This window comes from Halichoerus grypus, chromosome 13 (genome assembly GCF_964656455.1).
Source record: "Halichoerus grypus chromosome 13, mHalGry1.hap1.1, whole genome shotgun sequence".
In the NCBI taxonomy this organism is placed as follows: Eukaryota; Metazoa; Chordata; class Mammalia; order Carnivora; family Phocidae; genus Halichoerus; species Halichoerus grypus.
The window spans coordinates 25,190,696-25,216,727 of NC_135724.1; the positions used below are offsets into that span (position 1 = coordinate 25,190,696).

The 26,032-nt window shown below is 50.0% G+C and overlaps 1 protein-coding gene across 13 annotated transcripts in view; it reads right to left on the bottom strand.

The window, feature by feature from the left end:
- The window catches only part of CTIF (cap binding complex dependent translation initiation factor), a 286,624-nt gene that overhangs the window by 191,742 nt on the left and 68,850 nt on the right, over positions 1 to 26,032 (bottom strand). For 9 of the 13 annotated variants that reach the window (XM_036078182.2, XM_036078186.2, XM_036078183.2 and 6 more), the window contains exons 2-4: positions 20,303 to 20,509; positions 15,430 to 15,477; positions 5,147 to 5,218 (exon numbers count right to left, since the gene is read on the bottom strand). In XM_036078182.2, coding sequence (XP_035934075.1) covers positions 5,147 to 5,218; positions 15,430 to 15,477; positions 20,303 to 20,482 — 300 coding nt within the window. In that variant the 5' untranslated portion in view covers positions 20,483 to 20,509. The remainder of the gene's footprint in view (positions 1 to 5,146; positions 5,219 to 15,429; positions 15,478 to 20,302; positions 20,510 to 26,032) is intronic. The other 4 variants (XM_078060362.1, XM_036078188.2, XM_036078187.2 and 1 more) reach the window with 2 other exon arrangements.

Below are 26,032 nucleotides of genomic sequence, written 5' to 3' on the forward strand. Positions count from 1 at the left end.
TGAGAATTATTCTAGCCAGTCACCAAATAGTTCTGGCTTCCTGAATTCCAGGCACATAGTAGGATTATACTTTGTAGGGTGCTTATGATTGGGTGGAGCCATGTGACCAGTTCTAGGCAACAAGCTAAGAGGGGAAGTAATGTGTATTATATCTGGGTTGGAGTGTCAACTTGCCAATGCAAGACCCTCCAGTGGTCCTTCTCCCTCTATCCTGGTGACTGCTGAGAATGGCAATTGCTCCATCCAGCTAGGTCCTGGATGGGTTGTTTACGGTTACCGAGATTCAAGGCTGTTTGTTGCCGCAGCATGACCTAGGCTATCCTGACTGATACAAGGGGACAGACTTTACCTGGATGGAACACCGGAGACAACAGAAGATATACAAGGTACGCAAGCAGGGATGGGGCTGGACAGCAGTTCCAGCATCTCAGCTGAGTGCACAGACAGCGCCGCATCTACCAGCCTCATTCCCACCACTCCTGTAACCCCAACACAAACCCCCCACTCCAGGTGTACTCTCTCCTGCTGCCCTAACATCCCAACATTGCACCCAACTTCAAGCCTTGTGAACACCATTTCTTCTCTCTTCACCCTCTTCTCTCTTCCCTTCTGTCTGGTCAAGCGTCCTAACCATTCCTGAGAGCACAGATCAGGTCTCATATTCTACAAGGCATCTCTCTACCCACAGAGACGAAAAGCACCACTCTTTGGAATGACCACAGTATCTGTGGTCAGGAGATATCTTTGGGGGACTTAACTGGGTGCCTTGTATATCTTTCATGTTAAGTGGCCTCTACTCCACAAACAGGTAATGAGCCCAAAGGCTCCAGCTCATCTGTGTCTGCCAAGCTCACAGCAGATACTCAATAAATACTGACTAAATAGAAGTGCCATGAACATGATATTTCTTAAATATCCACAGATATTCTTAAATATCCGAGTAAAAATCTAGGTATTTCTACTAAGATATCATTTGTATTAATGAGTTTAACTGGCACTGAACCAAATACTATAATTACTGGAGGGCAACAAGATGACTGGCAGAAAACTCCTTTTACCCTTTCCTATGGGTCAGAGGTAAGCCATGTATTTGAGGCTCACCTCTGCCTACCACCTGCCATCTCTTGGGTCTAAGTCAATGTTGGCGTCTAGAATGAACCCAGCTGCAGGTCAGCACAGGTATTAGGGGGGGTAAGGGAACAGTGGAGAAATCAGGAAAATCCAGACTTGCTGCTACTTTTAGCAGCTATCTGGATCCAACTGGTCATTTCTGGAGACCCAGAAACAATGAAAGAGATTTCCAAAGAGGTTCAGAGAAATCTTTCATTTTGCAGAAGAGGCACTGGAATGTGTGCCACACCTGGATCAACATCTGGTTCTCTGGACCCTTGGCACAAGACTCTTTTCACTCCTTCCTGAGGCTTCATTTGTTAGCGGACATCATGATGGCACAGGGGAGTGCCCTTCTCTCATCATTTCAGGTAATGTGGGATCCCAGGCCATTGGCCAGGACTCAAAGACATCACTTCTAACACACCCCCACCTTTCCCAGGGCTCCGCATGAAACTGCCCGATAAGGAAGTGTGCCCATCAGGCTCCCAGTGAAGATTTCATCGCCTTGCTCAACAGCCAACGCTGCAGGCCAACAAGTTCTTCAGTCAGGGAGGACTAATCAGGACTAATCAGACACTCTGCTGTTGTTGTGCACGTTAATTTTCTTCCCTTGGCACTTCTGTGAGACAGAGAAGAGCTGCTAGCTCCTGACCTCATACAACCTTCCATATGCCTTTGGCTTTCTTCCCTGAATGCTAAATCCCATGCTGGCACCTTGAGACATTTTCTAAATGCACCGGGTTGCACTCTTTCCTATCAGCTACTTTCCTGTAAATCATCTCCACAATGATTCCCCTACTACAGTGAAAAGCTGGAAACGACTACAACTTCCTAAGTGACTAGGTGATGGATGAGCTCTCTTGGAAAGAGGCTGCCAGGACACCAAATACTCCCCAATACGGCTGAATCCCAATTGTGGGCAGGTAGATGGCCCAATTTCCTCTGAGCCCCTTCCTCTTATCTCATGGGACTCAGCCTGCCCTAGGTTATCCCCACTTTGTGTCTCTGAAAGGGCTCAGAGAGGGCAAGGGTTTTTCCCTTCCCCTTCTCCTTACATTAGTTGAAATAACAAAATATATAATGCCAGTGCATGGCTAATCCCCAAATGGTGCCTGCACCTGGGCTACTCATTCAGGGCACAGTTTGTGACCTGCCACACAGAGCTCCCTGGGCAGAATGCAGAACCTCAGCATCCTCCTGCTGGCCCCCACTTTCCTGGGCCCATGTGGCTAAGGGGGAATGCCAACTCAGCCAGCCACCCATTTCAATCTACCTTTAGTTCCCTCTGAAATTCTCCCCCATGGGTGAATGTGGGGTAGCAGAACTGTTCCACCATCCCAACGACCTCAGAAAGCTCAGCAAAATTGGTGGTGAGAGGAATAGAGCCTACCAGGGACTGACTGCATGGACTGGGCCTGGGCCAACTCAGTGCAGTCTCAGGAGTCTTAACTGAGTGACTACTGTGTGCAAAGCCCTAGGCAGGGGTGGTCAGAGATATAGAGGCAGCCCTAGCGCTCATCTCAAGGTTGACCAGCTGGCTGAGGAGATAGCCAAATGTATGTGGAACAGTTTGATTCAACATGAATTTGTGACCCAGGAGACCCCTCCCAAAAAGGCCTCGTCCTCTGGGCACATCAGGGAAGAGAGGCAGGTTTATATGTATATTTAAAATTTTAATTTCAATTTTTTTTTTTTTTTTTTTAGGGAGAGAGGGAGGGAGCGAGAGCAAGTGGGGAGGAAGGGGCAGAGGGAGAGGGAAAGAGAGAATCCCAAGCAGGCTCCATGTTTAGTGCGCAGCCCGATGCGGGGCTTGATTCCATGACCTGAGATTATGACCTGAACCGAAATCAAGAGTCGGACACTCAACCAACTGAGCCACCCAGGCACCCTGAGGCAGGTTTATTTTAACCAGACCCCATCTTCACCTTCCTGGGGCTCTTCCCCCATAATGAACCTATGTCTCAGTTCCACCTGCCAAGAAACGATCAAATATGAGCCTTTTATGATTTCTTCTTTAAATTCAGTTGCATTCATTTTGTCTAACCCCGCTTACCCAAGCCAACTGTTCAACTGCTTCCTGAAGGTGGGATTGGGGGTCAGCTCGTGCTCGTGGTGCCAAGGTGCCCCATCCCACTGGCCCCCAGCCCTGCTCCATCAGCCTACGGTCTGGCCGATTCCCCACCCACTGTCCTCCAGGGGCGTGAACCTGGCCACGAAAGGGCAGCGTGGGGTGAGGGAGGCAGATGAGGGGCAAGTGGGAGCACAAGTAATTCGCAGCCCCCTGGAATCCTGTTGGGAACGACAGGAGAATGAGACCAGAGGGAATGGAAGAGGGGGCCCAGAAAAGGTGATAAAGGGGAGAGAGAAAAAAAAAAGGAAGATTCTGGGAAGATTCCAGCACCAGATACCTACTGACCAAATAACAGAGAGCTACTTTTTTGGTCTCTCATTTATCAGCCACTTATGTCCCCTATCCAAGAATTTCAACCCCTTCCTGGAACCTTCTGGTTCTTGAGTCCCCAGATCCAAGCCCGTCTTTGCCACTGAAGAGTTAAAGGAGTCTTTATGTAGGAAATTGGCAGACAGTGCTCCTGATGTGCTGGGCCTCAGGCCATGGCTGGAGGGATTCAGGGAGGATAACACGGGGTTCCTGACCAAGCACTGGCAGTCTAGTGGCAGGGACAACAGTCCTCCATGGAAGGACACCTACTACAGTAAAGCAAGGGAAAGGGCCAAATGGGGGAGGGGCAGGTGAGAGACCTGGGTTCAAGTCCCAGCTGGGACAGGTCATGACACCTCCATGGACTTCAGTTACAAAGTGGCACAGAGAAGCTAGACAAACCCTCAGAGGCCATCGAGTTCTCTGATTTTTATAGGAGGAAGTTGAGGAAGAAAAGAATTTCTACCAAGTTTGTGGCAGAGCAAACAGGAGAACCTGGGTCTCCTGCCTCCTCCCTGACCCACAACCCCAACCCAGGGTTCTCATTACGGCCTCTTGCCCAAGAAACAATGAGACACACACACACATCTTGTAGTGGGAGAGGGCAGCTATCCCCCCACACCATGGCGTACAAAGGCCGGCAGCCTAAGAAAGATCTAGAACTGAGGCCACTGACCATCTTCGCTTAGGACAGAAGAGAGATGAGTTGATTTAATCAGAAGTCAGACACAAGCAAGTGGGCTCAGGGCAATGTGTGAACGGAGCTGCTCTGAAACTGGGAGCAGGTGAGTGCAGGGGCCAATAAAGGCTCCCCCTATCTCTCTGGACAGGCACAGCAGCAGGCTGGGCTGACCGCTGGGGATGGATGGGTTTTTTCAGCCTCCAGTCCCATGGTCTTCCAGGAAGAAGGTATCAGCAAAAACAGATGGATGACCAGGAGGGGGTGTACGGGGCCTGAGGGTCACCAGAGCAGCTGCCTCTTTCCTCCTGGCCTCACACCCCACACCTGTGTGGGTGCCCCCTGGGGATCTCACAGGCAAGCAGCAGGGACAGAAGCAGCGGGCTCCAGCCGGGAACAGGAAGCCGGATGGCTGGCGGGTCTGGCGGGTCTGGGGGGACTGACACCTCACCCCCACATTCTGCCCCTCCAGGTCCTCTGCAAACCTGGAGCAGAAGTGATCTCAAGTGCCCCTCCAGCACCCAAACCCTAGGAGGCCCACTGTTTGTGGGATCCATCACCAATGCTGATGTGCGAACCTCCAAGGTCATTCGGGCTACTGCCGTCTACTATTCCACGCCTCATTTATCCACTCTCCTCTCAACAGCCATGCAGTTGTTTGCAGATGTTGATGCAAAAATCATCAAATGACGAAAAAAATCTCAGGAATCTATGTGTTTTGAGGAGGGGGTGTTTCACTGTGGGCTGCGTGTTCGGGGAGAACTTTCCAGAGAGCAGACCGCAACCCTCCTCTCTCCTATTTCCTGCTCTCTCCTCATCACCATGGCTCAGGAGAGCGGTCACAAGTCAGCCCAGGAACCCAGACAGACAAGACACGTGAGCACCCCCGAAGGAGCACAGAGCTGGTTCCCTACCTGCTGCGGGGGGGCTCGCCCTCGGGAGAAGGGACAGCTGCTGTCTAGCCGCTCTCCGTGGTCTGCTGCCCACTGCAGGAGAGAAAGGAGTGGTCAGTGATGGCTGGACACATAGGCTCGTCCTCACCCTGCCGGGGCCTTGCCGGGACGGCCCTGCCCTTCTGCAGGAGAGCCAGGATAAAAGCCTACTTGGCCATTTTCTTTTTCTTTTTTAAAGATTATTTATTTATTTATTTATTTGAGAGAGAGAGAATGAGAGACAGAGAGCACGAGAGGGAAGAGGATCAGAGGGAGAACCAGACCCCCCGCTGAGCAGGGAGCCCGATGTGGGACTCGATCCCGGGACTCCAGGATCATGACCCGAGCTGAAGGCAGTCGCTTAACCAACTGAGCCACCCAGGCGCCCCTACTTGGCCATTTTCAAAGACAAATCCTTCCCTACCAGCGGGTCCACTTTGGCATCTCCAAATTCCACCTTGAGGTGAGCCCTCTGGTGCATGCTTGGGGAAGGCAAAGTTACTTCCCTTCACCTAAGCCCACCAGAGTGATCGAGCCCGGCTACCTTCCAGAGTCAACCACACAGGACACAGGGTGGTTGTATTTTGAACAACCAGCACAGCGTCTGACTGCCTGACCCGGAGGGGAGGCATATACGTGTGGATCTTCCCGTGTACCCAGCTCCAGGGGACAATGGACCTGTGGGCTGACAGGAAGAGACCCAGACTGGCCATCAGAAGCCTGGCTCCAGCACAGTCCCAGCATTCACTCCTCAAGAGCTCAGAGACCTGCAGTGCCCCAAAGTGTGGTCTGACGGCCACTTGCATGAGATTCCCCCCAAACCTGCTGCACGGGGGTCCCTGGGCCCCACCCTCCACCCTCAGTGAGGGTGGGGCTGAGCTGCTGCATTTTGACAAACTCCCCTAGTGATGCACCAGAAGTCTGAGAGCCGCTGAAATCCATGGATTTCCCAGGCTTTGTCTGGTCATCTACGAAACACGGCCGGCCAGGCTGGCTGACTGCAAGGTTGAAATGAAGGACTTCTGTAAACGTATAAAAACACCGTAGAGATATTAAGTAGTTGTAACAGTACAGCTTTTCCTCTGTAAGGTGTCATCGAGCTATATGGTGGTGTTTTTAATTATCGTTAAATGTTATCTAGCCCCTTAGGCTAATGTTGAACACTGACCTTGACCCACACCAACACACGAAGAGTGGAGGAGCCCAATATCTCTGTTTGACCTCCTTGGTCAAAACAGAGTGAGTGTGAATGGGTCGAGGCCAGTGCAGTCCCGGTGTTATAAAACCTTAGCTGGTCACACCCTCCTGACTGTGGGTCAAGGGCATGACCTTTGTTACAGCACCGCTGACACAGGCCGGTGTAAGAGCAGCGCTATCCAAATGAAATAAGATGAGGGCCACAAATAGGAGCCACAGAGGTAATTTAAAATGATCTAGCAGCCAGATTTTAAAAAGGAAAAGGTTGACTTAAATTTAATAATATATTTTATTTATCTCAATATATCCAAAATATGATCACTTCAACAGGTAATTAATATGACATTATTTTTTTTAAAAAAATTTATTTATTTGAGAGAGAGAGAGAGAATGTGTGGGAGGGGAGGGGCAGAGGGAGAGGGAGAGAGAGAATCTCAAGCAGATTCCTCGCTGAGCTCGGAGCCCCATGCAGGGCTCGATCTCATAACCCTGAGATGATGACCTGAGCCAAAATCAAGAGTTGGACTCTTAACCGACTGAGCCACCCAGGCGCCCCAAAACAATATTAATGAGATCTTTTATATTCTTCTTTCCATACCAAGTTTTTGAAATCTACTTAGAGTACATGTCCGATTGGACCAGCCACATTTCAAGTGGCTGAGACACACGTGACTAGTGGCTATGACACTGGATGGCACAGCTCGAGGGAAACAGCGGGGCAGCAGTCCCGGGCAAGTGTGTCCTAACAGCCACGTCTGGCCCATCCCTCTTGGGCACTGCCGAGGAGCTGACCCCTGCAGACTACGATTCCCAGCCTCCTGTGTCAGCTGGCTTCCAGCTCGGTTCGGCCACTGGGAGGCAGAAAGAAGGAAGAAGCCAAGGTGCTGGTTTCTCCCCTCTCCCTGTGCCTCAGGGAGGGCCCTGCCGGCAGGGACTGGGTCTCCTTCATGGCTCCAGACCTCACCAGATGAGCCTTCTGTGCATGACCCTGACTCCTGGGCTCTGGCAACACCATCTCCTCCTTTTGTGCCTCAGGCCTGGAGGTGGGATTGGCTTCCTGGGATTGCTAGTATCTGGCTTATTTCGCTTCTCAGCTCTTTTATCATCTGGGTAACCAATTGCCTGGATTAAATTCCCTCTGTCTGGATATTTGCAGTCTCAAAGCATCTCCCCCAATATATTTATTAACTATATCAATTATTAATTATAATAAATATATTAATTAATTAATTATATGAAGGAAAGTGAGAAATCCACCAGACACCACCTCAACCGAGAGATGGGGGATAACACTGGCCATAACGAAGCCTATCAACGTCATGGACTCCCGAGTATGATGTGCTTCTTAAGTGTTCTTGCCAAAAATGTACAACCTCAATCTGATCAGGAAGATTTTCTATGAAACAAGTAACCAGCACTCCTCAAGTCAAGGTCATGGAAAACCAGACCCAGGAAGGATGCACAGACTGGAGGAGAATAAGGAGACATGACAACTGGATGCAAATCTGGATCTTGGAACAGAAAAAGGGATGTTCGTGGGAAAACTGGTGAAATCTGAATAAAGTCTTATGATACCAATGTTAAATCCTTAGTTCTCATTATTGTACTATGGTGAGGTAAGGTGTTCATATAACGGGAAGCTGGACAGATCCATGGGAACATGCTGTACTACGTTTACACCTTTGCCTTAAGTTTAATTAAAATAATTTCAAAATAATAAGTAATACGTATATGTATGTATGCATACATATTTTTTGAATGATATATACAGATATGCATAGGTATGTACATATGTGCATAAAGTGTTTAAACTACCATAAAAACAATTCTTCCGTTTTATACCCTTGCAGTGGCTTCTCCTTTCCTGCGGACAGGGTAGGGGGTGGCCAAGGCCCACAGCGAGTACTGGCTGGGATCACGCACCCTCCATCCCATCCTAGGACAGCCTTGCAGAGAAAGGCTTCCCCCCATCCCAGGTGTCCCAAACCCTTCACCCCCAGCTGCATAGCCCCTGTGTGACATCTCCTGGAGGAGTGACTCGTGGGTGGGCACACTCCTGGGGTCAGCAAGCAGGGCGGGGAGGCTCGATGGCTCCCCTTGCCAAGCAAGCAGAGAGAAGGCTGAGGTTTCACACACTGCCAGAGGTAACCTCACCCCCTGCTGAGGCTTTCCGAGAGCGGTTCCAAGCTCCCGAGAGATGGCTCTGCTTTGTCAAAGTCATCCCTAACTTAGTATCCTCCAACCAGAAGCCATTTCCTGGGCGCTTTCCATGCAGGACCTGCAATAAGCACCTCCCTTCGTGGGAGAGGCGAGCTGTCTGATACAGCGATGCCAGGTGGAAGGCAAGGCTGAGAGAAGAAAGAGCTATGCCCTTGGCAGGGGGCCCAGGGGAGGGGTGCAGGGAAGGAAAATGGGCAAGTGGGGATTCCCAGAGAGGCGCGAGGCTGGGCGTGGACACAGGCAGCGGGACAGTCTCCAGCTCAGAGGCCGATTGCAGCAAGCAAGACTCTCTCTGGTCAAGGCACTTGGAGACTTTTCCGTATAGAAGAAGGGGGTGACCCTGCTAGGGGAGGGCGTCATCAGAGCCGTATTAGGGAAGGCTAACTAGCCCGGGTGGGGGCGGGGCGGGGAGCGGGTCAGGAGGCTCTGAGTGCAGCGTCTGGTTTTCCACCGGCAGCGGAGGCAGAGATGGAAGTGAAGAAATGGATCTGAGAGCATGGTACAGACAAGCAGCAAGCAGAGGGGCTGATCTGTGTGAAGGAGAGCGAGCAAGGCAAGAAAGTCTGCAGAAACCCACCCCAGAGACCCAGTCAGGGCTGCATACAGGCAGGTCCCTGGGCAAAGTGGTTGCAGAAGGGACTGTGTGGTCCAGCTGCGCACAGCTTTCCTGCGCCCCCGGAAGGAATTAAGCATGAATCACTGCACTTACCCCACAAAGCTGTACCCACTGGGCTTGCGAGGCACCACCTCCACCCCCTGCAGGAGCAGCTGTCCCAGGGACCGCCTCTTCCCTGCTGCTGCCTGGTGCTGGGATCACCTCCAGCAGGGATGAGGGCTCCTTCCCCGGTCCTAAAGCCCCTTGGGAACTCTCCCTTCCCCACCTCTGCTGGGATTGCTCTTAGGCTGTAGCCCCCACCTCCTGCCTCCCCCTTGCCTTTTCTGAGCTATCGCCTAGAAAAATCTCCAGACGCAGCCCTTCCCTGAACCTGTCCTTATCTGTATGAGATGATTCCAGAACAGAGAGAAGGGCCCCCGCCTGGAGAGCAGGCTCAGCTGTCCCACCCCGATGTCTGATTCCAACACTAGAGAGTTTCTCCTTCAAGGGAAACTGGTTTGCTGCTAGGAGCAGGTCCTCTGGGGGAAGAGGTGGTGTCCTCCGGAAAAGGTCATTGAACACGAGGAGGCAGGAAAAGTGGGACATTTTTTATATATGGGAATGACGGACATCGAATGAGTAGTGTGGGGCCTCCACCCTGCTGCTATAATTTATTTCTTACTTTAAAAACCTGAAACACAGATGGCATGGGGTGAAGGTTTCATAAATGGGAGTACAGATGCTTATTCTATACCCAAAATAGATGCTTATTCTAGTATTCTTTGCTCTTATCGGCACATTTAAATTATTTCACAGTAGGGGCACCTGGCTGGCTCAGCTGGGGGGGGGGATGCGACTCTTGATCTCAGGGTTGTAAGTTCAAGCCCCACATTGGGTGTAGAGATCACTTGAAATAAAAATCTTAAACAATAAACAAATAAATAATTTCACAATAAAAAAATTATAATCTGCTCTCTGTCATTTGCATCTCAGGAGGGACAGTATTTTAGGAGCAGACTTGGTGAAAGACAGGGGAACCCCTTGAACCTTGGGGTAGGAAGGGCACAGAGCGGGAGGCTGAGGGTGCACCCCACTTTTCAATGGTATGAAGCTCCCCAGGGATTGCACTTCCTGATACCCAAGTATATTACAAGGCTTGAGCCAAACCAGCAAGTTGACTCAGTATGTCTCACCCAGGATGAGACAAAGAGATAATTGACAAAACTGCATGCATAAACAAACAGATGTACAAATGGGATTTTAGATCATAGATTATATAATGATAAGGATAGTGTTTCCAAACAGGGGAAAGGAGAGATCATCAATAAACACTGGGATTGAGACAACTGGAGGAAAGTGAGGAAAAATTACTCTCGATGTCTGCCTCATACTATCTGTCAACAGCACATTCCAAGTCGATTAAATGCCAAGCTATGAGTTTTAGACTACACTGAATTCTAAAACTTCTGTGTGACAAAAGAAATCACGAACAATATTAAAGCCAAGTGAGAGGCTACTTGCGGGGTGTATAATAAGAACTAGTTTGTCAGAATATATAAAGATTTCATTTACATCTAGCCTATTACATATATTAACATTTACGCTTCACAGAGATCTAGGCACCTTTATTATGCCCACTTTGCAAATACGGAATCTGAGGCATAGCATGGCTGCTAACTCACCCAGGGTTACACGGCCAAAAAGTGGCAGAATGAGGAAAGGCAGAAATAGCTTTTCATTCAAAGAGCCAATAAAAGTGTTGGATACTAAATGTAATGTGTGATCTTGGATTAGACCCTGAACCAGAAGTTTTTTTATTATAGTAAAATATACAGAACATAAAATGTACCATTTTACCCTTTTTTAAGAGTATATTTCAGTGGCATTAAGTACATTCACATCACCACACAGCCGCCACCACCATTCATCTCCAGGACCTTTTCTTTCTTTTTTTTTAAATATTTTATTTATTTATTTTTTGAGAGAGAGAGAGAGCACGAGTGGGGGAAGGAGGGGCAGAGGGAGAAGCAGACTCCCCACTGAGCAGGGAGCCCAATGCAGGACTCGATCCCAGGACCCTGGGATCATAACCTGAGCCAAAGGCAGACGCTTAACCAACTGAGCCACCCAGGCACCCATCTCCAGGACTTCTTTATCATCCCAAACTGAAACTCTGTCCCCATCAAACACTAACTCCCAGCCCCCAGCCTCCTAGCCCCTGTTACCCATTTCACCATTCCACCTTCATTCTCTGTGAACTTTACTATTCTAAGTGTCTCATGGAAGTAGAATCATACAGTATCTGTCCTTCCGTATCTGGTTTATCTCACTGAGCATAAAGTCCTCGAGATTCATCCATGTTGTGCATGTCATAGAATTTCCTTTTTTTTCTTGAGCCTCAATACTATTTCATTGTATGGATAGACCACATTTGGTTTATCCAGTCATCTATTGATGGGCACTTGGGTTGTTTCCACCTTTTGGTTATTGTGAATAATGCTGCTATAAATATGGGTATGTAAATATCTCTTCACATCCTTGCTTTGAATTCTTTGGGCTATATATCCAGAAGTAGAACTGCTGCATCACATGGTAATTCTATGTTTAATTTTTGAGGAACCTACAATTTCTTTCTTTGCTATAAAGGATATTACTGGTGAAATATAAGGTCTATAGATTAAATAATAATACTGTTTCAATGTTTATTTCCTATACTATGACTATGTAAGAGAATGTCTCTGTTCTTAGAAAACACACATTGAACTGTTTAGGAATAAAGGAGAGTCCGCAACTTACTCTCAAATAAATAAATAAATAAAATCTCGGGGCGCCTGGGTGGCTCAGTCGGTTAAGCGACTGCCTTCGGCTCAGGTCATGATCTCGGGGTCCTGGGATCAAGCCCCGCATCGGGCTCCCTGCTCGGCGGGAAGCCTGCTTCTCCCTTTCCCACTCCCCCATGCTTGTGTTCCCTCTCTCGCTTTCTCTCTCTCTGTCAAATAAATAAATAAAATCTTTAAAAAAAAAAATCTCTTTATAGAATCTCTCTCTCTCTTTCTGAGGGAAGAGAGAGGCAGAAAGCAAAGTGGTAAAATATGAATAATCGGATACTCTGGGTGAAGGATAGACAGGGATTCTTTGTACTATTATTGCCGTTTTTATTTACATCTGAATTTATTTCAAAGTGAAAAATCATTTAAAAAGTCATCTTACCCAGGGCTTCTTAATCAAGGGGGCTGCAGGACCGCCCAGGGAACAGTTTGAAGGTCAAGTGGGAGCCACTGTCTTCTCACAATGCCCAGAAAGGGGACGTGGCTTCCTCACCATCTCACGGAGCTCAGACATAGGCCAGCCAGGAGCAGAATCCTGCCAGCCTACAGACTGAGCTTCTCAAAGTCTGGAACGAGTTCCTTTACGCTGGGCACATGGGCTCCTTGTCCATGGAGAGGAGAAACAAGAAGGGAAGGTGGGAGCAGAGACTTGTTGGTAGCCCACTCTCCATCCATGTGATGCTCCAGAAAAGCCTTGTGTGGAAGGGGGAGGAGGTGCTGCCCAAGGACTGAGATTTGAGAGAGGAAGAAAGGCTTTTTGCTCCTGTCTTAAAAAGAAAAAAACCCCAACTTTTCTGTTGTAGAAGCAGCATAATGTAGTGACTAGGAGCTCGAATTCTTGAAGCGGTGAATCTTGAGTTCCTATTCCTGCTCTATCACTTACTCTATGACCTCGGACGAGCCACTTTATCCCAAAGACTCAATTTCCCCCAACTGTAATAATTAACAGAAACTACCAGCAGTAGAGAGGTTAAGTGTATGGCAACCGGAGTAAGACCACCTGGTTCAGACCTCAGACTGGCCACATACTTGCTGACCTTGGGCAACTTATTCAACCTCTCTGTGCCTTAGCTTCCTCCCCTATAAGCTGGCAACAATAATAGTATCTTCACAGAATTGTTGTGAAGAGTAAATGAGTTAATATGGACATACTTCAGTATTCTTTGTTAGTTCCTGCTCATCTCCTCAGTCTCGTAGGGCTCAATCTTGGACCCTCTTCTCTAAGCTCCCTCATTCCTGGGCTTAAAATGCCATCCATATGCTACTAGTGACAGACGTAAGTCTCCAGGTCATTCCTCTCCTCTGAATCCCACCTCTGCACATCTACCTGCTTGATCAGCATCTCCACCAAGACGTTAATACTATCTTAAACCTTTCACGTTCCAAAACTCAACTCTTGATCTTTGCTCCCCAAAGCTACTCTCGGGGTCTCCTATATATCTCTCATTTCTGCAAAGTCTATTCCTCCATTTACTCAGGCTAAAATCCTCAGGGATATTCATCAGAAAATCATGTTATCTGTACCTTTAAGGCATAACAAGAATCTGACTGCCTTTTACCACCTGCACGGTGACCCCACTGCTCCAAGCCATCATTACCTCTTGTCTGGACCAGCCAAACAGCTTCCTGGTCTCCCTGCTTCCTTTCCTGACCCCTCCCCACTGCCAGCCCCTTGCCATAGCCTCTCCACACAGCATCCTGCGTGATCCGATCTAGCCAGTCATACCATACCCATCCTCTGCTCAAAACCCTCTAGCATCATCCCGTTGCACTAGAGAAAATGCCAGAGTCTTCACCAGGGAGGGAAAGGCCCTGCAGAGCTGGCTCTTCTACGACACTCCCCCTTGCTCACTTTGCTCCAGCCAGACTGGGCCCCCAAGCTGTTCCTCGAAGCAGGACACACTCCCACACCAGAGCTGGGCCCTCGACATTCCCTTTGCCTGGAACTCTGGTTCCCATGTGGCCTCATTCTCTCACTTTCTTCAAACCTTTGCTCAAAAGTCTAAGTAAGCTCCCTGGGACAGCCCAGCACTACCCCTGTCCTGCCCACTCAGGTGTATAACACCTTCTACCATCCTATTTCCTTCTTGGTCTGTCATCTGTCTTTCTCCATTTGAAAAGAAGGGCTGGGGGTGGGGGGCAGGGATTATGGTTCATTCTGTTCTTGAGTTTATCCCAGAGCTTAGAACAGGGCTTGAATGAACAAAATGTTAGCTTTAATTATACTTCACTCTTTAACCAATAGTGATTACCAGAAAAGGGGCAGATTTAAACAATTATACTTTATGCCAAGAACCACCAAACGATGCCTAGGAGATCATGCTAAATAAATGAGTGAACTAAAAATTGCATGTATGCAAGAAGTTCAATGTTGTAAAAGGTATACAAAGAAAAAATAATACCCAAAAATGACATTAGTTTTATCACAAAATTATGCTGGGTTTCTTCCTCTGTTTCCTGATTGCCTCTATTTTTCCAATCGTTGCTTTAAAAGTAAAATAAAATTTTAACTCATTAAAAAATGACTGATAATCAGATTAAAAAGGGACACAACCTCACTAGACATCAAGAAGATGCAAATTAAGACGCCAAGAGATGATTTGTCCCAATACACCGTTGGTGGTGTGAAAAACAGAACATTTTAGAAAACAATCTGACAATAGCTATTAAAAATGATTCTATTTCTCAGCATCTACCTAAATAAACACTTCTATACGTGCAGGCAGAGGCATGTTCAGTAACACTCATTGAAGTATCTTATATTTCCAGGGGAAAATTCAGAAGTTCCCTGAATCCCCCTCAGCAGATGAATGTTAAACTCTGGGACATCCATGGTATGGACTACTATGTAGCCATTAAACAGAACACAGTGGGTTTACAAGGCTGGAAGAATCCCTACGGCATACAGCAAGGTGAAAGATGTAGGTCATTGAACAATATATTCATTGGCTATGATTTATGATTTTTTAAAAAAGATTTTATTTATTTTTTTGACAGAGAGAGATACAGCGAGAGAGGAACACAAGCAGGGGGAGTGGGAGAGGGAGAAGCAGGCTTCCCGCTGAGCAGGGAGCCCGATGCGGGGCTCGATCCCAGGACCCCAGTCTCATGACCTGAGCCAAAGGCAGACGCTTAACCGACTGAGCCACCCAGGCATCCCTGATTTATGATTTTGAAATAATGTATTTCTAAAAGTCCTATGTTATATATAGGTTGATAAATGCATTAAAAAGAGTGATGAAGTTAACTCACCAATCAAGGCGGTGAATGAGGCAGCAGCTAAGGGAGATTTTATTGCTAATATTAGAATTCTTGTGTACTGTAAGAATGTACGCATAGAGGACTCGTGTAATTAAAAATAAATTGTATCTCTAAGAAAATGAGGCTCCCATGCTCAACCATCCCATAATTCCCCTTAAACTCACTTCTTCAGTTAAGCCTTTCATGGGTGGTCCACCATTGAGTGCTTCCTCCTACGAGTGAATACGGCAGGGGAGAGTGTTCAAAGGGCAGGAGGAAATGAAGGAATGGGATAAAAGGGGGATGAGGGAACAGTGAATAGGGAAGGCAGAATGAGGAAAAACACGAAGAGAAAGAGAAGGAAAAACACTGTGAGTGAGAGAAGTCATGCCAATCTGAATACTTGCATCCCATTCTTTACATCCGCATGGTCGCACTGCTCTTGCTAAGGACACTCTGCATTTTAGACAAAACCTAGGAGCCTCAAGTGCCTGACAACATCAAAAAGGACCATAGGAAGTTATTTTTACCCTCACTGGTTCTTCATTTCACCTGTTCCCAAGAATTTATGGGGAAATATGCTTTCATTAAATGTATCTGCTCTTTACAATGTCCCTACATTCTACCCATTCGACAGTGGAGCTCAAGTCTGGTGGCCAGAAGTGGGTAGGGAAGGGTTGGGCCCCAGATCAGCCACCACCAAGCAGTGTGGTTTGGTCCCTTCCCACATCTGTACTCCAGCAGTCTTCTCTCCTGTGGAATAGGGCTATAATCCTCCCTTCTCTCAAAGACAGGGTGAAGACAACTTTCAGGATGTGCTTTTATGGACTTGGAATCCACTGGAGGGCATGCCCTCCTGAAATGTATGTGTGGTGGGTGGGTGGTGGGGCATGTAATTTTAAATATGGTATCTTAAAAGTGTTGGGAAACTTAGAACTTACATTCTCTTGGTTACTCATCTAAAGAAAAGGAAACTCACTGGTTCGCTCTATCTATCTATCTATCTATCTAATCTCTTTCCATCCATCCATCTAACCATCCATGCATGCATCCCTTCGTCCATCCATCTTTCTTCCTAGTTGTTGCTAAAGGAGGGGATGGGGAGAACACAATGCACCAGCATCATGAGGTATTTTCCTCTGAGGGTCAACTATCATCTCCCAGAGCCTAAAAAAATGGTCCCACCAACCGAAAAGCAACATTATTCTCCACTCTCTCAAGTTTTCTCAACGTTTCCAAGATTCTTAACAATTTTCCTCTCCCAGAAACACCAAAACACCACCGCAGACAGGCAGATGGGGACATTCTCTGAGGGCTTTTTTTGGTTCTTGGCTTCCATTTAAAATAGCCATCAGGTTAAATAAGAACAAGCAAAAGTGCTCTAGCAGAAAGACTTCTCTTAAAGCTGTGTCAACAGAGACTTTATTTTTTTAAAGAAGTGTGCAAATAAACACATCTAACCCTAGCCTTACTGGGAGCTGTCCACAGCTGCCCCTCCTCTGGAGTCTGCACCCCAGCTGTGTCTGTGGGCGTCTGGTAGCAGGTTTGCTGGGCGTGGGGTTAAAACATCCCTCCTTGGCCAGAGGTACACAGGCAGGCCCCGGGATCTTGCCAGGTGTTTGCATTCTTCCAGGGAACATCAGAGAATGCATAAAGTTTAAGGAACGCATCAGATGTCCCAAGTGGCCTCACAACAAACATCTGTTTGAAAGCCTCTGCAGACGTGGACATCCAAGCATGGTCAGGCCCGACCTCTCCCAGGAGCGGGAGCTGCAAGGGCAGGGCCCAGAGCGAGGGCACGTCTCTATCTGCTCGGCATCTTGAGAGCACCGCCATCGCCACAGGGAGGCCAGAGACACCAGGAGGGCCCCTGCTTCCAGAATTATCTCCCCAGTGGCTGCTCTGGGAACAGAAATTCTACCGTTCGTCAGGCATTCCTCTGGGGTGAAGCTTCACGGCATCTTTGGACACTCTTCCTTTAAGAGGAGCCTCCTTCACGAGGAGGAGCCTCTGAAGGATGCCCTGCTGGAGGCCATGCAGTGCGGGAGGCAGGCCAGCCCCACACCCCATCCCCGGGGCCTGCTCCCAGGGAAGTCTGCTCCAGGATGTTTACGGGTGTATGCAAGAGTTGGTTCACCTAATTCCCTCCCCTTCCTGCCCTCCACGACCCAAAGAGGTTTATTTCCCTTGGAAATTGTCCAGTCTAGTCTAGGACCCCTCCCCCTGCCACTGCAGGTGATGATATTGTTAACTCTATGATAAAGGTGGTTGAAACTAACACATCACCAGACAAGGCACCCCGTCCTTGCAGTCACCTGTAGACCCCCAGGTCACCCACCCCCGCCTCAGTCCCTGTACTTCTTGAAGACTTTTCTCCTGGATCGTGGCCACCTCTTCCGGCACCTATCGATGTCAGTGATGGTGGTTCCTGTGCCCTGCCCATCAGCTCCATGGCCCCCTCCTCTTGATCTCTTCTCTGCCCAATACCTCCATGCTTGGGCCCAGCCTTTCATTGCCAACTACTGCACCTTCTGCCCTGGACTTCCAACACCCACTCCTGGACACTCCCCTTTGCTGCTCACTCCTGCAGGACTCCAGCCACTCACCAACATCCTAGGGACCCCCAATCCACTGACCCACCACTCTTCAGCACCTATCACTGCCTTGGGTCCTTACTCCTGTCCTTGCCTGGCTCAGTGTCAGGGAACGCACTGTCCTGACTCCTTCCTCCTTCTTTCCCTCCAGTGGCATCACCCAGAGAAACTTCAGTCCCGGTTAAATTCAGTTCTGTAACTGCACTTGCACCTGCGCCATCGTGGCTGAAAGTAGCTGAAGAAACTCACAGCTATGTTGCACAATGAGGGGTCCTTCTGGAAGCACAGCTACAAGCCTGGAAACTCCCGCTCTGTGATTGTGGGTGAGCTGCTGGGGACCCGAGCCAAGGCCAAGCCTTCTCCTTTACTCAAGGCCATGGCTCTATGGAGCCTCCCCTCTGCCCCAGACCACTCCCATCCATGCACATGACATGTGGATGCTCCTGTTTTGACCTCACTTCCCCAAATACCAGGTCTCTCCCCTCTAAAGAGACACCCCTGTAATACATAGAGGATCCGTATTACCCTCCCCATCTGCAACCCATCTCCTTAACGTTAGCCCCTGCCACTTGATGGGCACCTCTCTAGGTAGGGTCCCCTTAAGAGCCCCCATAGCTTGGTCAGGTCCTTCTTGGTCTTCCTAATCCATGGCCCAGCAGCTGCCATCAACACAGCCAACCCGCCCCCCATCTCCTTGAACACATCCTCCCTGGGGGCTCCTAGCACTTCACCCTGCCTGGTTTTGCTTCCGCCTCCCTGCCAGCCCCACTCCTGGTCTCTGGCTGGTTCCTCCTCCCAACCCTGCTTGCTCAGTGCTAGCAGACCCCCGGGCTCGGCGCCTGCACCTCTTATCAACGTGACCCCCTTTTCTCCCAGACCCATCCCCTCTGGCTCTCCCTTTTGCTCTGCACCTTAGCCGCCTTGCTGTCCCTGGAATACTCTTCCAGCTGGGTCTTTGCCTGAGATATCTGCACAGCTCACCCCTCACCTACTTCGGTGACATCTTCCCTGATAGCCTAGTTAAAACTGCAAACCCCTCCTCACCCTCATCACTCCCTATTTCGTTTTCTTAATTTATTTTTCTCCACAGCAATTATCACCACCCCTCGAATGTAAGGCCCATGAGGGCAGAGCTTTATGCCTCTTTGGCTCACTCCCAGATCGCCAGCCCTAGCACGGTGTCAGGCACGGGTAGGTGCTCCATACACACTTGTAGAGCGAATAATGGATGCATTATACGCTTATGCTAATTGTGAACTGTGATTTAGAACTTCAAGGACACGAAGGAAAGCATCACATACATTCCCACTTCTCTCTCGGGGCCGATTTTTCTCTTCCCTGCCCACGTGGGGTAAGGTGTGGGACCATCAAGGCCTCCAAATGTCCCAGATTGACCCCCGGTCCCGAGTTCCAGGTTTCCTCTGGCTTTCTAAATGGCCAGAGGGTCTGGATCTTCTGCCCACCCAGACAGTGAGCAGCCAGCTGGTTGCACTTGGCTTTTTCTTCAAAGCAGGGTACCCCAGTGGTTCCCCTCCACTGGTCAGAGGGGACCCGGCTTGAGGTGGGACAACAAGGGCAAGAGGTGAACACCTAAGACCCAGATCCCAAAGAGGAGAAGAAACGCGCGCCTGCTTCTCTGTAGCTTTGGGAGCCTCTTATCACCTTGACCTTCCAACATTCCTGAGGCAAGAGGATAATCCCCATTCACCAGCTAAGAAAATCAAGGCTCAGAGAAGTTGAAGGGTTTGCCCAAAGTCACACAGACAGCTAGAAGGAAATCGGGAACCAGCTCTTGAACCAACATCTCCTGAGGATTTACGGTATTAAGGAAAGATGCATGTGATATCACCACTACCCTTAATGGCTCACACTTTACTCTTGAGAACTCAAGATTTCCAAATCTTGGCCCACGGTTAGCCAAGTCCGCTTTCCACCCAAGGCCAGGGCTGCCACCGACTAGCCCAGGAGCAGATAACACCAACCTGACATTCTGGTCGGAAGGCCTCAGGCGCCTACCTAGGGCCGGCACACACAGCCTTCAGTGACTGCCTGAGACTCAGCTCTTTGGCTGCCAACAACTGCCTGTATTTGAAATCAGAGAAAATGTCCCCAAGTTATAGCCTTTTATGATGTGCATTCTGGAGAAGCCACAATCTCCAGATCTCTTCTAGAACATAAGCTTGTGGAGGACAGGGAACAGTGCTTAGCACATAGCGGGCTCTCAATAAACATGTATTCAATGAACTGTGAGTCTGGCCAGGCCCCAGCAGCCCAGTGGCGCGGGATGGGGGCGCGGTAGAGCAGAGGGCTTCCTGCCTGGATCCCAGGCTCTGCCACCTGGGGCCATCCATGCCTCAGCAATCAAGGGCCAGGCAACTAGATGCTCCCTGGATTTAGGGTTCCCTCTCCCCCCACTGGAGTCTGCCAGGGCCCCTGCACCTGCCCAGGCCCCGCCGGCGCTCACCTGGGAGATGTGGGACTGCGTCTGCTCGCTCTCACCGTCCCCCTCCGTCTTGTCGGTCAACAGCCCCTGCACCTGGTACTCGAGCACGTAGCTGTCAATGAAGCGCTCCAGCTCCTCGATCTCCTGGGAGCGGCTGCTCCCAGCCTCGGATGAGGCTGACGCAGCAGAGGAGTTCTCCATCCCTCCAGCTCAGGGGCTGTGTGGGGGCTGCAGGAGACACAACAGCGGGCTTGGTGAGACGCAGCTGGAGGGAGGCGTGGACGATGCCCCACTGGAGAACCACTGCCCACTCCTGGAACCTTGTCTCATCCGTCCCGGCATCTTGGCCTCCCAACATCCCAGAGAAGTGAGTGGGGCGCCAGCTTGCCTTCAATGTGAAGAATACGCTGTAAGTCTCCCTGCACGTGGAGGGAAACTGAGGCCCAGGGAAGGCAGGTAGCTTGCCTAACTGGCCAATGCAGTAACTTGTGCGGTGTTGGGTCTTAGTCCACACCTGGACCTTACCATGTGGGATTTGGCAGGAGACAGACCCAGCTTCCCAGCCAAGCCCCATTTGCCAACCTGGACTTAGCCAAATCTACCACAATGCAGAATGAAACAGACCACGGGCTTTGACGTCCCAGACTCAAGCACTGGGATGTACCAGGGTCCCCAGACACAAACCCCCTAAGGGGCCTGGTCTTGCAAGAAAATGTCTCCTTCTAAAGAGATGCTTTCTCTTGGGACACCACACTACCCCCTAAATTAGGTGAGGCCTGTAGGCCTTAATTGTGTATACACAACTCTGCAGCCTTGTTACGATGCAGCTGACCAGGACACACTCCGCTCAGTCTGTAAGGATGTGACTGGTTTTTAATGGGAGAACATGAAGAGTCTGGGAGAGCATGCGCTAGCCATGGGCGCTGTCTGGCCACCCTCCATAGGCATGTGGCTCTCTCATGAGCCCTCGGGCCCTCTCTCTGTGCTGGCCTGGCATCACGTGACTGGCATTCTAGGGATACTTGCTGAAGTCCACCCACAGAACTGCTGTCCTTCCCTGACCAGACTGGGCCAATCCAGCCATTCATTGCAGGGGCCCAGGCCTGCAGGGACACCCCCCCACTGCTTACTCCTGTCCCCCGAAGTTCCCACCTGGAAGTGGGGAGAACTGGGACCCTTCTCACCTCTGGGTCCCTTCCCACCAGAGACCCTCCCCTTCCTTCTGACAGGCTCTAGGCCAGATGGGAAGGGGTGTTCAGGCTTATCTGGTGTCCCTTTCGCCGTCGGAAAATTGCTGCTTTCCATGGGGGAGTGCATTCAAGCTGGAGGAAGCCCAGCCTGCATGCGGTTTCATCATCACAACTAGTAGGATGGTCTTCTACCAAATGACCACCAGTAGATACACAAAGAAGACCCGAATAACACACAGCACTCTGGGACCACAAGGGACTGCATGCATCTAGAAAGGGACTGTTGATAATAAAGGCAAGGTCCTCGTATATTGAAAGGAGCATTTGAATTTCAAGACCTTGGATTACTAGTAGAGAACTTTTTTGGAACACAGTTATTTGCCAACTATCAAGGGTTTGTTGAGTTTTCAACTGTAACGGATCCAAAACAGGGCACTGGGTTCCAGAAATGCTGCTGAGACCATGAACATGCACTCCCCCAGACCGTCACCGGCCTTTTCTTTTCTTTTCTTTTTTTTTTTTTTAATTTTTTAAATTTTTTAAATTTTTATTTTTATTTTTATCTTTTTTTAAAGATTTTATTTATTTATTTGACAGAGAGAGACACAGCAAGAGAGGGAACACAGGCAGGGGGAGTGGGAGAGGGAGAAGCAGGCTTCCCGCCGAACAGGGAGCCCGATGTGGGGCTCGATCCCAGGACCCTGGGATCATGACCTGAGCCGAAGGCAGACGCTTAACGACTGAGCCACCCAGGCGCCCCAAGTCACCGGCCTTTTCAAAGGTTGGTGCTGGTGGTGGGGGAGAAGAGCTGCCTGGGGGGACGCACACATTCCTCAAATGATTTCCTGGCTCCTATTTTGGCTTTTGGCTGCCGCATGGGGCCCTGCCTCTGCTGGACCCCAGGCCAGCTGCAGAGGAGCTGTGCTTGCTCTGGGTTCCTGAGCTCTGCAGCCTTGGGCCTCATGGGTATGTACACCTGACCCAGAGGGAAGAGTCCGAAGTTTCAGGCCCAGGTACCCTCATCAGAGGGCAGGTGTGGAGGTCAGGGTGGTGGCAGGTCTGCAGAGAGTTGGCTCAGACTGGGGAGAAGCAAGCCGAGTGGTGCAGGGCCATGGTCGGAGGTGAAGGTGGGGATGTCCCATGCCCCTTCCTCCACTTGCCATTCAAGGCCTATAGCAGGCTTACACCCTTCCTACCACCACGACGCACCTTACCCCTCCTGCTCCAATGGTTGCCCATGACCCCCTCTTTCCCTACTCCTTGTCCTGGCCACATGCCCTGTGTGGTAGGCAGAACACTAAGAGGGTTCTGGGTGTACACCTTCTCCTAATTACTCAAACACTAATCTAGCTAATCCTGGGAAGGGATTTTGCAAATATAATTAAATTCCAAATCAGCAGACCTTAAGATAGGGAGACTATTCAGGAGGTCCTCATCCAGTCACATGAGCCTCTTAAATCTGGCATGGGAGGTAGAGACAGAGATTCAAAGCATGAGAAAGACTCAGCACACTGTGGCTGGCTTGAAGAAGAAGGAGCGTGTGCAAAGAAAGCAGGCAGCGTCCAGGAACTGAGAAGCAGTCCTTGGTCAACGACCAGCAAGGAGAAGGGCACCTCAGTCCTACAACCGCAAGCAAGTAATTTCTGCCAACAACCGATGAGCCTGGGAGCAGACTTTGTCCCCAAGTCTCCAAATGAGAACTCAGCCTGGCTGACATTTGGGTTTGTCTCATGATTTGCTGAGCTGGACTTTTCACTTTTAGAACTGTGAGGTAATAAGCGGGTATTGTTTTAAGCTGCTAAGTTTGTAGCAGTTTGTTATGAGGCCATAGAAAGCGAACATGTGATGCTCTCTCTCTGCCTCTGCTTTTGCTCACACTGTGCCCCTCACCCAGGGACACATTCCCCTTCCCTCTGCCTAAAAAATCCAGCCGTCCTTACACACACAGAATGCTAGAACAGTGCCTCAGCGGCCATCTGGCAACCAGCTCAATCCCCTGCTTTCAGAGTGGGCTAGTGGGCAAAGGATCCACCCCGCCTTGGCCTGTGGGCATGGATACTGTGACTTCTAATAACAGGAATGGCTAAAGTGCCCTGGGCCTATATCACGTGCCAGGCACTGTTCCCAGCACTTGATATACCTTCTCCCACTTACCCCTCACAATAATGCCATGAAACTCGTATAATTATACTACTTAGAAAAGTGAAAACTGAGGGGGTGCCTGGGTGGCTCAGATGGTTAAGCATCTGCCTTCGGCTCAGGTCATGATCCCAGGGTCCTGGGATCGAGTCCCGCATCGGGCTGCCTACTCCGCAAGGAGCCTGCTTCTCCCTCTGCCTCTCTCTGTCTCTTATGAATAAATAAATAAAATCTTAAAAAAAAAAAAAGTGAAAACTGAGGTTCAGAGAGGTTAGGTAACTTGCTCAAGTTTGCACAGCACAGTTCCAGGCGTGCCTATACCTCACTGCCTCTTCATCCCACCTCCTAGCAGTCTGCTCAGGCTCTCAGGACATCTCCCACTTCTCATTCTCCACTACCCTTCCAAAGCCCAGTGGATTCTTCAAGTGCTGTGTGTGCCTCTTACCCCCCACTGGGCCGCAGGCTCTAGAGGGCTGGGCCCCTGCCTAGCTCACTGCCCGGCACTGGGCAGATGGCTGGGCCTCAGGGCGGGTGGGATGATAAGGCTGATGTCCAGAGAGGGTTGAAAAGGAGCTGCCTGCTGGAAAAGCCAGTGTCTCAGGCCATGCCCATTATTCCTCGAAGACAAGATCTTATCAAGGGCCTCCTGGCATACTTTACAGGTCCGGGCGGAGGACTGGGCTTTGCAGGAACTAGACAGGAGTGTTTGCAGGAGGATCAAGTGCCCGGCTCTGCCCGCAGCAGCAGCTCTGGCCGGCTCTGCTGGACTCTCCCAGGCCCTCGCAGGCCCCTCACCAGGCCACACCACAGTCCCGTGAGGAACCCTGGGATCAGCGATCACTGCAGAAGGGGACAGGCAGTGAGACCCACTCCCAGCCTGCCCAAGTTTGGTGCCCAGAGGGAAACAGAGGACTCCCACACTGGTCGCTTCTGGATGGCTTGGGTGTCCTCCCATGCTCTCGGTGCCCCTCCCGTCGTAGTCAGAGTCACACGGGGAGCCTGATAGTACCTCCCCTCAGCTGCCCTGAGCGCATCCTGCCCAGGGCTCCCCTGGTACACCCGGCAGATGCCAGCAGGGCCCCCCGGCGCCTGGCTCCTTTGCCCTAGCAGGACGAGGTGCTAACTGCTCCCGGGGCAGCCCTTGACGAACACTCTCTCCTCGGTCTCTCATGATAACTGAGGTGTGTTCTTCACGGTCCCTCAGCAGGTCCCAGCGGACTGGGCCCAGCTGCCCACAGTGGGGACCAGACCCGTAACACCCCTTTTTCTGGCCCTCCTTCCTCCTGTGTCACTCTCCCCAGGGATGCCTGTTCTTGGGGTACGTCCAGGATCTCCACTTTCTGAGAGGGAACCAGGCTAACGTATCACCTGGGCTCATTTGTACATTCTAGAATGAGTCCCAACCAGGGCACTTTACCTCCTCAGCAGAGACGAGGGAGGAAGGAGAGGAAGGGGGTGCTGTCCACATCATCCATCTCCTCAGCTACCGGGCTGGAAGTTCAGTCAGGCACTCACACCCCATTTTTAAAAATTGTGGTAAAATACATTTGCACAACATAAAACGTACCACTGTAACCATTTTTAAGCATACAGTTCGGTGGTATTAAGAGTTTTCACAATGTTGTATACGCATCATCACTATATTTCCAGAACTTTCCAGCATCCCAGACAGAAACTCTGTGCCTATTCAGCAACAACTCCCACTCCCCTCATCTCAGCCCCTGGCAACTCTCGCTCTCCCTTCTGGCTCCACGGATCTGTCTATTCTGGGTACCTCCTCTAAGTGGAATCATACAACATTTGTTCTTTTGTAACTGGGTTCTTTCACTTAGGATAATGTTTTCAAGATTCACTCACGGTAGAACATGTATCAGAATTTCACATCAGACGCTGTATTACAATAACATATTGTACCCAGAAACCCCATTTTGTGTGTCCATCATCCATCCATGGACATGTGGCTTGTTTGCACCTTTGGCTATTGTGAGTAGTGCTGCTATGAACACGGGTGTACCATCTGAGTCCTTGTTTTCAATTCTTTGGGGTGCATACCCACAAGCTCTGCCTTCTTTTTAAGGTAAAAGGAATGAGGAGGCACAGAGTGAACGAACTCTCAGGCCAGTGGAAGGCCAGGGAGATACAGGGATGCTTTCTCAAGGGCTTGTCGCGCTCCCCTCCTGCCTGGGTTTGGGGGTCTCCTCCTGGCTCGGTTTCGCACTCACAGCAAATTCAGGATGGGAGATTGCCCACACGGCTCGGCCACTGGCTAAGCTGAGAGGGCCAGCGAGAGGAGCTTATGTTTTCATGATCCCGGTAGAAGTGAGGGGGGAGGGAGCAGGGGAGGAAGGAAGGAGAGGGTGGACGAGAAGAGATACCTCCAGTGGCAGCCATCCAGAATGCAGAGCATTGCAGAGCAGAGGAA